This window comes from Pituophis catenifer, unplaced genomic scaffold (genome assembly GCF_029215685.1).
Source record: "Pituophis catenifer annectens isolate HBS135680 unplaced genomic scaffold, rPitCat1.0.hap2 SCAF_8, whole genome shotgun sequence".
Taxonomy (NCBI): Eukaryota; Metazoa; Chordata; class Lepidosauria; order Squamata; family Colubridae; genus Pituophis; species Pituophis catenifer.
The window spans coordinates 865,935-879,188 of record NW_027256888.1 but is presented as its reverse complement, the minus strand read 5'-3'; the positions used below and the strand labels follow the sequence as shown (position 1 = coordinate 879,188).

Here is a 13,254-nt window from a genome sequence, read left to right as displayed (position 1 = left end):
ATTTGCAAAATACTTCTTCAAGGCAGGCTGAGAAAAGGAGGGGTGATATTGTATCGCTGTGCCGTATACCTCATTTTATGTTGATTTCTACTTTGAGATCATTAAGGCAAATTGTCGCCATTGTATTTTCATATATTGATTGTAGTAAGTTTATGTAAGGAGTGCCTTGTGATCATTATAAACAGTAAACAGGTACACATCAGTAATTCCTCTCTGTAGCCGCAGATACTAAAATAAATGCTAGCTAAGGAACAGGTGGAAATGAAAGCATAGACGAATGCAAGCCAACTCAGGCAGAAATTCTTGAATTAAGGTAATCTCAGCATTTCCACTTAGTTCTAAATCAAAGAATGCTTAGAATTTTTTAATGCCGAGAAATAACAGAACACACTTGTCCCAAACATGTTTTTCTGTTTCCAGTAGAGAATAAATGAAAAGTAAAAACATGGAGAGCTTTTATGATAATGAAGGGACATAATAATAATAATAATAGAATGGGTAGAATTAGTGGGACATAATAGTAGAGTCGGTAGAATTGGTTTGACTTGCTGTTTTGCTTCTGTATCTGCCATTTGCTTCTACCAGTGATCTGTTATCTTGTTTTTTTGTACAACTCCGTGCCTGGTGGATATCTCAAGAAGCAGGGTATGTCATGGATTGGCAGGGTTACATCGGGGAAATACCTGTGTTGCTAAGCACTCAGCCCCCCTGTTCCTTGCTGCACAGCCAATGCAGGACTACAAGGAAGTCATGGGCCAGGGGGCCAGAATTTGATACTAAGCGGATGTCTCTGAAGTAGAAAAGGACGCCATACCTTCCCCAAGGTGTGGCTATTCCTTACATGCATTGTATGTTCTGGATATAGTTTCACCCAGTATTTTGTTTTGGCCAAAAATAAAATCTGCTTCTTTTTGCAAGCCTCGTCTTGAGTCCCACTCTCTTTGGCATCTCAGTGGCTCAGAGAAACTTCTGGGACCTTACAATGGAATGGTGATTTAAAATCAGGCGGCCACTTTTCTGTTTCATATTGTATTTAGTCTGTCTAGAGGCTTATTATACCTTCCTTGGTTTCTCTTGAAAATCATTCTGCTGAAGGTTTTTTTTTTTTTTAATAGTTTTGCTTTGTTTTGTTTCAGAACAACATGATTTTGCCATCTCGGAGTGGAGAACGTTTATTTTCAGCTCTGAAGGATATTGGAGAAATAAAATAATGTTAGAGTTACTTTGTGGGGTGTAACCTGGAGAAATATGGGATTTCCCCTGCATTTATTTTCCTGAGTATAATCTATCCCTAGATGCTTTTTAAAAATAATTTAGGGTGAAGGTCCAGATATTTTTCCACCTGGCCGAAATCAATCAGTTATTCATTGGTCTGACATCTCGCAGATGCACCTACCTTGTAGATGAATGTCTAACTTATATATGCTCCGATTTGCAAATTGAAACCGAATCGCATGCAATAATAAAATGTCCACTTTATACACAATGGTGTATGACTCTCATACGACCTATTGTTGTAAAACGGGGGTCTTTTTATGACCCCTTCTTTATGACCAATTTTCAGAGCCCCTGAAGAAGTTTGAAAAAATGTATCAGTCGTTATGGCTTCTAGAATTTATTAGTCGTTATTGTCCTCTTCAGATTACAAATTGACTGAGGTCAATTGTCTTCTGCTTTTTTAAAACAATCCATGTATGTGTTTTATCTGTCTTTGATGTGTTTTTAATGACTAGTTATGGACCTTCCCTAATTTGTGACAGTTCTGGACAATCAGGGGAAAAGATTCCTTGGTGGGAGGAACCGATTATTCCAAATACTTTTTGAGCTTTCTGATGATGTTGAATGGCATTTTCTGTTTCAGATTCAGATTCTGTAGGAGGTTAGGCCATCTCATCACAAGTTTAAAAAATGGGGCAGAGATTCACGTCGATGGTCATGGCTGCCATCTTGACTCTTTTTGGATTCTCCACTATTTTTGCTTTCTTCATGAGACACGACTATGTGATGAAATAAGGATGTTTAATTAATAAGAAGAATAAAGTCTTTCTTATAGCTGCTCTATCTGCATTGGCTGCAGAAGGTGATGGAGTTGCAGTAATTGGTGATAATTAGGATCTTAAAAGGTATAAGAGAAAGACAAAAGTGTTCCATGGGTTTTGCTCCACACGAGGTATATAATCTGCCTTTAGAAATTCAGTCAGAGGTGACTAAGTTCAGTTAATCATATCTTTTCTTTCTTTAGTTGAATTCCTGGAAGAATAAATATGAAATAGTCAATGTAAATACCTGAACAATTTTTTTTTAAAAAAAAGTTTGGGTTGACTTAGATAAATTCATTTATAATAGTGAATGTTGGCCTCTACAGATTTCAGTGTGGTTTGGAAATTAGAAACATTCCCTTTTAATAAAAGAAATTATGTATTATAAATAGAAGTAATACAAGTATCACCTGGAGAGGATATTGTGGGAATTCCATAGCATACAAGACATACACAAAAATAGGAGAAAGTCAAAGAACATGAGGTAGACCCAGGAGAAGATGGAGAGGCAGCCTCAAAGACCCCCCACAACAGCATCAAGCAAGCCACCATGGTTGAGGCCACCAGAAGCTCAGCAACCAGAACTTTTTCCTCGATACCAGAAGCGGTAAAAGAGGAGGAGGGAGGAGGAGCAGGAGGAAGATAAAGAAGGAGGAGGAAGAGGAGGAGGAAGAGGAAGGAGGAGGAAGGAGGAGGAACAGGAGGAAGAGGGAGGAGGAAGAAGAAAAGGAGGAAGGAGGGGGAGCAGGAGGAAGAGGAGGAAGGAGGAGCAGGAGGAAGAGGAAGAGGAAGAGGTAGAGAAGGAGCAGGAGGAAGAAGGAGGAGGAAGAAGAGGAGGAGGAGGAAGAAGAGAAGGAAGGAGGAGAAGGAGCAGGAGGAGGGAAGGAGGAGGAGGAAGAAGAGAATGAGGAGGAGCAGGAGGAAGGAGGAGGAGTAGCAGGAGCAGGAGGAAGAGGAAGGAGGAGCAGGAGGAAGAGGAGGAGGAAGAGAAGGAAGAAGAGAATGAGGAGGAGGAGGAAGGATGAGCAGGAGGGAGAGGAAGGAGCCAATATAATTGAGATATCTTCTGTCTCAATCCTTCTCAGACTGCCTTGCCTTGCCTTGGGTTGGAGACTGCCGAGAGGATGTTCCTTTTCTAGTTTATGCTTTTACCCAACATAGAAAGAAAAGATTTAATCTTCTGCCATCTGTCCCACCAGGGCATCCTCTGTGGAAACGAGCAGCTGATGTGTGAACTTTAAATGGTCTTTTCTCAGCAGAGAAAAGGGGCTTCCGTCATCCGCAGTGATTTTGAAATAGTGACTGATTCACAGGAGGCCAAAATGTCTCCCAAGAAAAGACCCAGTCTGTTTCTTTCGTCTGCTTCCCTTCTCCAGACGTGATTTAGGCAGAAGCAGCCGTAATTCTAGCAACAGCATGAAACGAAGCGGGATTTACAGCAGAAAGTCTGCTCCCTTCCTTTCATGGAATGAATGAATGAATAAAAGGAGGGAATGAAAGGCAGAGAGGGCATTGGGAATGAGGAAAATAAGCCCCCATTGCGTCCCACAGCTTCCTATTTCTGCCAACCACTCTATTGAGTGTGGGAGAGGAGATGACAACATGCAGGACGTACCTGGAAGTCTCCAAGGTGGGGAAGGAAAAGCGGAGGCAAATAAATCTCACACTGAGTGACTCTGTTCTTCGCCCAAGAATATGGTGGCCATATTTTCTGGGAAAATATTTTCGGGGAAAAATAAAAGGTGCAGAGCTGAAGCGGTTCATAAGGATAAGGAAAATTTATAGTTTGTTTATTGCTTTTCTTTACAAATGAAAATTCAAGAGCCAAACCACATATTTCAATAAATATACCTAAAACCAAACAGTATATATATACATTTGTTTCAAAAAGACCACTCCGTTTCCATGTTTTCCATAGGACTGTGAAAGACTGCAGAGAACAGAACAGAACAGAACAGAATAGAATAGAATAGAATAGAATAGAATAGAATAGAATAGAATAGAATAGAATAGAATAGAATAGAATAGAATAGAATAGAAATGAATAGAGTAGAGTAGAGTAGAGTAGAGTAGAGTAGAGTAGAGTAGAGTAGAACAGAACAGAACAGAACAGAACAGAACAGAACAGAACAGAACAGAACAGAACCAGAACCAGAACCAGAACCAGAACAGAATGTTTTATTGGCCAAGTATGATTGGACACACAAGGAATTTGTCTTGGTGCGTATGCTCTAAGTGTACATAAAAGAAAATATACATTCCTCAAGAATCATAAGGCGCAACACTTAATGATAGTCATAGGGAAACAGTCAATAAAAAGACAAATGCATATTTTGGAAAACCAAATATATCCGAAGGGCAGCTTTTTGTTCAATAAGAAGCGACATCAGTTTGGAAGCTGGCAAAATCCAGCAGGTATTTGTCTGCTTTCTGTCCTGACTTTTTCTTGCCTCATTTATTATTATATAAGAAGAAAGCATGTGCTCCGAATATTACCTTTCCAACCAATATATGATGCAGAAGAGGCTGGGCTACTGAACTCCTGAAGCATTTCGGAGAAACACGTTTTTCAAAGCTGCTTTTGTGAACTTGCTTGAGACCTTGGGTGAACTGATTTGAAGCTCAGCTTCTCCTGGAGGAATCTTCTCAGATACCATACTTGATTAGATGTTTGACTAAACCTTTGCTTGAAGGATTTTCTGTGGCCTAAGCTTTGTTTTTAGTCAAAACTGTGGTTCCAAAAATAGACTTTGAAGATCAAATCTAGGGTGAGTCTAGCAAAGGATGGACTCAAGTCTTTTTTGGGGCACACCTGAAAAGCCACTGAGATATGTTTAGGATTTGTAGGAAGAAAAATGTGGCTCAGTTCCAATCTGGAAATAAAATGGAGGTTGATTGGAAAGAAGGAATCTTGTTTATTGAAGATCAGAACCAGCATGTGGTTCTGGGACAGCTGACAAATTAGCTTGATGAGTGCAAGTATTTTTATACAGTTTTACAGTATTTTGTAATTTTGAGGTGTGCTTTTAGTATGTGATTGGTTTTACTTGTTTCCGCAAAGGCTCGTGATGGGTCTTGTTATCGGCTTCCTTGGTCCTAATCCTGTCTGTCATGTGTAATTGATGTTATCTCTAGCCTACCTTTCTTAATGGACCACTATTGTTTCCACTTTTCTCAATGAATGGAGTTCAGGGCCTGTCGTGTCCTTCTTATTCCCATCACCTGGAGGCTGAAGGTGTTTTGTTTATGAATAGATTGGCACTAAATCTCCATCTCTAAAGACTTCAGGCATCTGCTGGAAGCTGTTGGGGGCTGCTTTCTGTCTTTGCTAAGATCTTTCTCCATTTCTCCTTTGGGGAAATAATATTCTGCCTCTTTTAATATTCCCCCAAAATATTTCATTCTTCTGGGGGGACGGGGACAGTAGGCGGTTTCCCACAGGATATTTCAAGGTCAACTGGATCACAACATCCGATTGTTGATATAAATAGTTGCTTATCTTAGTAAAACCAAGAGTAGCTCATAGCACTTTAAAAAATACTCATATATTTACTGTGGCATAAAATTTAAGAGTCCATTTATGTAGATTTCAAAGGGTGCCTGCAGGGTTTGGTAAAAAAAAAAAAGAAAGAAAAGATTTCACTCTTTTTTTTCCAACACTTTGTGGACACTCCAGAGCAGGGGTGAAATCTAAAATTTGTTACTACTGGCTCTGTGGGCGTGGCTTGGTGGGGGGGTTAATGTGACTGGGTGGGCGTGGCCAACTTTTTTTTTTTACTTTTAAAAGCATTTTTTCGGCTGAAGAGGTTGTAGAAAACATGCTTTTAAAATTAAAAAAAACAGCCTCTGATGATCCCACGGCTCAGCTGGGCATTGGGGGGGGCAAGGATTTTTGCTACCAGTTGTCCAAACCACCCGCCGCCATCGCTACCGGATCGGGCGATCCGGTCCGAACCGGGAGCATTTCGCCCCTACTCCAGAGCTGAAGAGGGAAACTCCATCAGATTTTGCCTGCTCTCTTTTTATAATGTTTATGCTGCAGGTGACAAGAAGCTGAAATTGCTAGAAAACATGGAGGCTGTGATCATTATGTTTGTTATTTTAGTTCTCCAGAAATCCTGGATATTCAATTACTTTTATTTGGGTTTTCTAATGACCAGAAAAGCAACATGAAGTGAAGGCTTATTGTGGTTTGCTGAGGAAACACACACACACGTCTCATTGATTAAGAATTTCCAAAAAAAAGAGAGAAAAGAGCAGGGAATTGCTGCATCACAAGGAAAAGCATAACGGTACCAGCTGATTATGATGGTTTCTGGCTAAATAACATGCACCGTGTTTGATGGCGTTCTCTAGCGGGGAAAAGGTGAATTTCTCTTCCCGCAGGTAGTTCTCGACTTATGACCAAAAGTTGTGTTGCAGTGCAAGGTGGTTGAGTTGCATCCAATTTTACAATCTTTTTTTTTTTTGCCACAGTTGTTAATAATAATAACTTTATTGTCCCCAAACACCCCCCCACCCACCACAAATTCCCCACCCCTCAACCACCCAAACATCCACACAACAGACCAAGTAAAGCTGTTGTTAAGTGAAATAGTGGCGCTGTTAGGTAAAACATGTTTTACAAAGCATTAAGCAAATATGCCCTCCCCCATCGACTTTCCTGGTCAGAAGCCAGCTGGGAAATGGTCACAAATGGGGATCACGTGACCCGGGACAATCTAACTCTCATAAATATATGCCAGTTGCCAATTGGCTGATCATGTGACCACAGGGATGCTGAGGTGGTCGTGGGTGTGAAAACTGTCCCCAAGTCACTGTTGAAACTTCAAACGGTCACTAAACGAATGGCTCTAAATCAAGGACTATCCCTACTTAATGCCTAGGCCGGTTAACAGGTAGTCCTCAACTTATGATCACAATTGTGATCACCAGAATTTGTGTTGCGAAGTAAGAAATTTGTTAAGTAAGTTTTGCCCCATTTTTCCTTCTTAAGCGAATCGCTTAATCGTTGTTAAATCAGTGAATCTGATTGTTAAGTGAATCTGGCTTCCCCATTGACTTTGCTTGTATGACGGGGATCACGTGACCCCGGGACATGGCGACTGTCATAAATATGATGGTTGTCAACCATCTGAATTTTGATTCCATGACCGCAACGGTCATAAGGGTGAAAAATAGTCACAACCCACTGTTTTCAGTGCCACTGCAACTTCGAATGGTCAGTAAATGAACTGTTGTAAGTCGAGGACTACCGGTACATAAGATCTATCCCGTGTCTAAAGATTAATTAATGATGGTGCAGCCACTTCCTTTGTGTCTGGCCCTTTTCATAATTTCTTACTTATCTGGGGATGTTCTCTGGCTTGCAACTTGGGCTGCCTTCTTCCAGGGGCAAATATATCTATTGTCCACCTGTAAATGTCTTCTTCTAACCTAAACTTGGCCTTGATGATGTATTTTCTAGGTTTCCTCTACAACCCAAGCAACTCGAAACACAGCATTAAAGAGCGGCTTATGAAGCTCTTGCGCTGTTCCTCTTCCAAATCGAGCTCTCCTGCCACTCAAAGCAAGTTTTTTTTCCCTTCCTTTCTTTCTTTTCCCATTGAAAAGCTTTTTGGTATTTAAATTGCATGTTTCAGGTCTGCCAGGTTCGGCTTGGCACTTCACGGGCATCCTGCCATCAAAAGCTAGAAAGGTGAGGGAGGCAAGGATAGATGGGCAATAAAACTTTGTGTGCACGTGATGGGAAATAAGGAGGGGGGGGAATGAGAGGTGATAAAGACCAGCATCCAAGGCCAGGGTCCCTAAGAAAGAATGTGGATTACCCCAAAACATCTCAGTGTTCTCAAAAACATTTCAGTGAGTTCCGATTGGCTGAAGATGGATTGGTCACGGGGGGTGGGGGGAGGGAGGGCTGGGATGAGGGGAAAACTTTCTGTATCCTTGGTGTGTGGGAAACCCAGATCTAATCTGACTTTACTGCAGCCAACATCTCTTAGTAAAAGGATCTTTTGTTTTAAGCGAATGGAGTTGAGGGTCTTTCTTTTCTAAAGGATCAGTTTGGGGCAGGTCTGACAGTATCATATTGAAAAATAATCCCCTGGGGTAACTGCATATTGGATAACTATATATAGTAGTCAAGGAAGTTTGAAAAATGGAGATATCCACTCATGTGGTCAATGCTTGGTACATTCTTGGCCATTATGGTTGACTTCTCCCTATTTTTGAACATAATTTTGTAGCCATGCGGTACAACCTAACTCACGTCGAAGTTCACTGCACAAATTTTGCTGGAAAGAGGTTCAAGGGCAGCCTCTGTTGTGGGTCTGCAGAGCAATTTGGATTCAAATCTGAAGGGCTCTACCCCCATGTTAAGGATTAGTCTTCATGGCCATTTTCTTAGTCTTTGGAATGATCAAGGCATTAAAAACTGTGAATGTCTTAAGCACCAGATTGTCTAAACTGCCTATAAGAATTATTATTCTACTTTTACAGAAGACGCCTATAACTGATCTAAAGCAACGTTCAGGATATGTATTTTTCTTAGTTTTAGATTTCTACTGATGCTGTTTTTCGAGAAAGTGGGGGAGAAAGAAAATAGAACCAATGTTTTTGGAATTGCGTGATGGAGAAGGAGGAGGGAGGAGGAAAGAAGAAGAAGGAGAAGAAGGAGAGGAGAAGGAGGAGGAGGAGGAAAGAAGAAGAAGAAGAAGAAGAAGGAGAGGAGGAGGAAAGGGGGTGGACAGAGGGAGGAAGGGGAAGAAGTTAAACAGGATAAAATGAAATAAAATACATTTTAAGAAGAAACCATCGAAGGGAAGAACTTAGCAAGTAAGTTTCTCTTGTAAAAGAGAACAATTGCTGCCTCACCAAGTCTTTGGGAGGCTTAAATGCTGGTGGGATTATCAAGTGGTCATTTTAATAGAGGGTGGATTTTATGCCATTGCAGTAACAATGTGTGGAAAGAAAAACCACACGTAGAATTCATCCCTCTTTCCTGATGTAGAAAAGCCTTTCAATTTGATGAAAAATACAATTCGATGTATTTTTTCAGCTGTTCAATGGGAGCGAGCAGGACGAGGCAGCATTTGGCAGAGGTCTGGAACCCCGGAATTTGTATTTACCGTAGCTTTAACTGCCTCACTCTGCCTGCTGTTTAAAGGGTGAATCTCTTGGCAGCTTTGCTTGAAGTAGAAGAATTATTCTCCGGTGAAACCTTATTTTGCTTTACTGCTGTGCTGGAGACAGCTAGAATCTGACTGTAGAGCAGGTGTGGGATGAAAGAGGAAAATTGGCAACTCTTCACTAAGACAGGAGACAAAATTATCCAGATATGCTCGCTTCCATTCCAGCATGAATCATCTTTAGCATCTCACTGACAGGCAAAGAAGATCACAACTATTGTCCATCCCTCGGACGGTGCAAAAGCTTCTGGCTGAAAAGCAGAACAACAAATGTTGTGCACAGCAAGTGGCTTTTCAGGGCTCCAGTTGGTCAACTAGGTGTGGCCTTTTCAGGATACGCCATTCCACCTCCCCAAATTTTTTTCCCCCCTCTCTTTATAATAAGAGGCCATCTACATCTCTCTTGGAAGTGTCTGGGACCCTTAGATTGCTTGTTTTCTGCCCCGTTTTAATTGTGTGGGGTGAGATGTACTTCCAAAAACTTCTTTGGCATTCTCCCAGGCTTACAAATATCTCTGAACACAGATCTGTGCCTGATTTTGGTAAACACAGGATGAGTGAATGATTGACAGGTAAGATCAGCCCAGAATTGCAGCTGACTTACAAACCATGAATGTCCCTTTTCTTCTTCTATGAATTAAGGGACTGCGATGGCTCTGCAACTCTTTAAACTGGAAGAATTCCTTCCTTCCTTCCTTCCTTCCTTCCTTCCTTCCTTCCTTCCTTCCTTCTGCCTCCAGGCTGCAGGTGAAGCTCAAGGGAAGTTTTTTCTCCCTTCCCCCCACCCACGCGGCCCATTCATCATTCCAGGTAATGCAGGGGCCATACAGAGGGTCTGGGAGGGCAAAAACCGGGCCTACCGGAGGTTCTGGAAATCTGGAAATGGGCCTGTTTTCGGCTTCCGGAGGGCCTCCAGACCTCGGGGGAAGCTGTTTTTGCCTCCTGGAGGCTCGAGAAAAGCCTCTGGAGCCTGGGGAGGACAAAAAATGCCCCCCTCCTGCCATGGTGCAGGCAGCCGACTATGCCACGCCCACCATGGCCATGCCCACCCAGCAACGGGGCAGCAAACCTGTTGCTAAAGGATCTGAAGCCCACCCCTGCCTTGATGAGTTTCCATCCATTGCTTCTTGTCTTGCCCTCAGGTGCTTTGGAGAATAGGTTGACCCCCCCTTCTTCTTTATACAACCTCTCAAATATTATCCTGTTCACCCGGGTACTTCTTTTCTCTAGACAAGACATACCCATTTTCATGCAACCATTCTTCATATGTTTTACCCTACGGGCCCCTAATAATCTTTCTTGTTCTTTTCTGCACTCTTTCCATAGTCTCAACATCTTTTTTATAATCTTTTTTTCTACAGAGGATCTACCACCCCATTCAGTGAGCTCTGTTCTCCTTGTGATCCGGTCAAACCCAAAACTCCTTTGCATCTATTCTTCCACTGGCCTTCCTATACCACTTTTCATGCCCAGCTATCTTTATCCCCTTTAACAAAATCTCTGAGTCTCTGAGCCCATTTTATACCAACAGAGGAGAAGCCCAACACCACCAACCGAGTTGCATCGCTTCTATCTACAGCAGGCTCAATCAATCAATCAATCAATCAATCAATCAATCAATCAGAATAGAGCTGGAAGGGACCTTGGAGGTCTTCCAGTCCAACCCCTAGGAGATCCTAGACCATTCCAGACAAACAGCTGTCCAATCTCTTCTTTAAAACCCTCCAATAATGGAGCACCAACAACTTCTGGAGGGAATTCCTTCCACTGGTTGATTGTTCTCACTGTTCCATAAAATCTAAGATACCCCCAGCTTGGACTGATGACATTATGATGTCTTTATTTTCTCTTTTATTTTGCCATGTTTCTATTTGGTTTTATTTCTACTTTATTTTAATGTTTTATTCTGGTCTTTTGCATTTTATTTTATTCTTCTCTGGTTTTAAAATGTCAACGTCTTTGGCTTTGGACTCTTTGACTTTCTTTGTTGCGTTTGCTCCTTTTTACTTTGATGGTCATTTGCTGTAATTAAATTGATTTCATTCGTTATGTTTTTTAAAAAAAATAGGTGGAATAAATTACCCTACTTTCTTTAATCTTATAATACCGGGAAGCAAAGTTTTAAAAACAACACTCAGCGTAGAGAGATTATGAAGATAATACCTTAATATAGCACAGGAATAATATATCTTACAGACAGTTTTTCTTGGTTCACAGAAGAATAAAATGTGCTCTGTATAGAATTAAATAAGGAACAGAATCCACAGCGATCAAATAATCTTTTAATGAAATGCAGTTGGAAGCCCTTTCATTTAGATTGTACTGTCAGGAACAAATTTTAAGCTATAAATTAGTGGTGCATAAGCTTCTCTCTCTCTCTTCCCCCCCCCACCCTCCCCAATTGCACTGCCTGGGATACAGTTTGCATGACAGGTTTTAGCAAATGCTCACCGGCTGTTTATCATGACTTGAAAATTGGAGTCTGTTAAGTCTCTTGAATATGGAGCAGCCGTGCTTGCCACTTCTTTTCTTTTAAAAAAAAAAAGATTTAATTCTCAAATGCAAATTAGAGATATTTAAATTGGGCAGATTCTAAAAAGGCTTTTTTGAAAATTGGATTAGTCAGTGTGCACTGTGCGGTATGGAATGATTAATATTTAGGGACGCAATATTAGGGCTGTGTGAAACGCACCGTAGGGCGTCCTTCGGGAAGTGGGTCCCCACCTCATTTCATTAAGGCAGACCCTTGTCCTCCAGAACAGGGGTCTCTCCAACCTTGCCAACTTTAAGACTTGTGGACTTCAGCTTCGCTGGCTGAGGAATTCTGGGAGTTTGAAGTCCACAAGTCAAGGTTGGAGACCCCTGCTCCAGAACATGCAACAGCTGTGAGGACTACCCAAGTTTTGTCTTTATATTCAGACATAGGGACAGTTGCTATGGCACCTCACCGAGTGACCATGTGGTCCGTGCTTCCATGGTCATCTGAGATCTACTTGGAAAGCCCACACAGCAGTTCTGACACTGTTGTCTCAACACCTCTTCACTCCTGTGTTTTGCAAAGTCCTACGGATGTGTTTATTGCACTTACAATCAGCCAACCAACCCTTGTCTCAACCCCTTCGCTGTAGACTCGTTGACCTGCATAGAGAGCAGAACTCTGCCATTGTTTCCGTACCGGGTCATTAAAATCATTTTAACAGCACTGTTTAGCTTTCCTATTTCAACAAATAATATATTCATTTTAAATACCCAGGGAGGCATGCCCAGAGAAAAACCAAGCCAAATTATAATTAATTTTCTTCCTGGGCCTTCGCACAAACATGGTGAAATAATACAGCAGGCGTTTATTTTCAGCAAGACCTTTGCAAACTTAAGAACTGGTGACTTTTGTTTTAATAGCAACTGAGATTGTGAAGGTGGTTTCTGCACTTTTTTAAAGCATTGCTATATAATTGCAGCCTAGCAAATGTCAAGGGAGATCACATGGAAAACTCTGTAGGAACAAGTAAGTTCAGATCTCTCTCTCTATATATATATATATATATATTTCTCAAATAAAGACAGATTTCTGGGCCTAGAATTTGGAGAAGTTTATCAACTGTATCAACCTGCCCAGCTTATTTCTCTTCCGGTTAAAATGGCAGATGTTGTCTGAGACTTTAGACATACACAGGATGCCAATCAGAATAGAAAAACCAGTGTACTGGGATTTGAGGACCTCACATGTCTTCTCAAATATCTTCTAGTCCAAACTTGGTTGTCCAGTCTCTTCTTAAAAGTCTCCAGTGTTGGAGCATCCACAACTTCTGCAGGGAAATCATTCCACTAATTAATTGTTCCCACTGTCAGGAAATTTCTGCTTATTTCTAGGTTGCTTCTCTCCTTGATGAGTTTCCACCCATTGATTCTTGTCCTGCCCTCAGGGGCTTTGGAGAATAGCTTGACCCCCACTCTTCTTTGTGTCAACCGCTCAAATAGTGGAACATTGTTTTCATGCCCCTAGTCCTTCCCCCCCCCCATTGAAGTAG

The 13,254-nt window shown here is 41.4% G+C and overlaps 1 protein-coding gene across 4 annotated transcripts in view; it reads left to right on the top strand.

The window, feature by feature from the left end:
- KCNIP4 (potassium voltage-gated channel interacting protein 4) overlaps nt 1-13,254 on the top strand; it is a 267,976-nt gene that overhangs the window by 227,345 nt on the left and 27,377 nt on the right. Inside the window, exon 2 of one of the 4 annotated variants that reach the window (XM_070948340.1) lies at nt 7,507-7,612. The exons of the other annotated variants lie outside the window; for them this stretch is intronic. Within the exon in view, the coding sequence (XP_070804441.1) occupies nt 7,507-7,612 (106 nt within the window). The remainder of the gene's footprint in view (nt 1-7,506; nt 7,613-13,254) is intronic. 4 annotated transcript variants of the gene reach the window in all.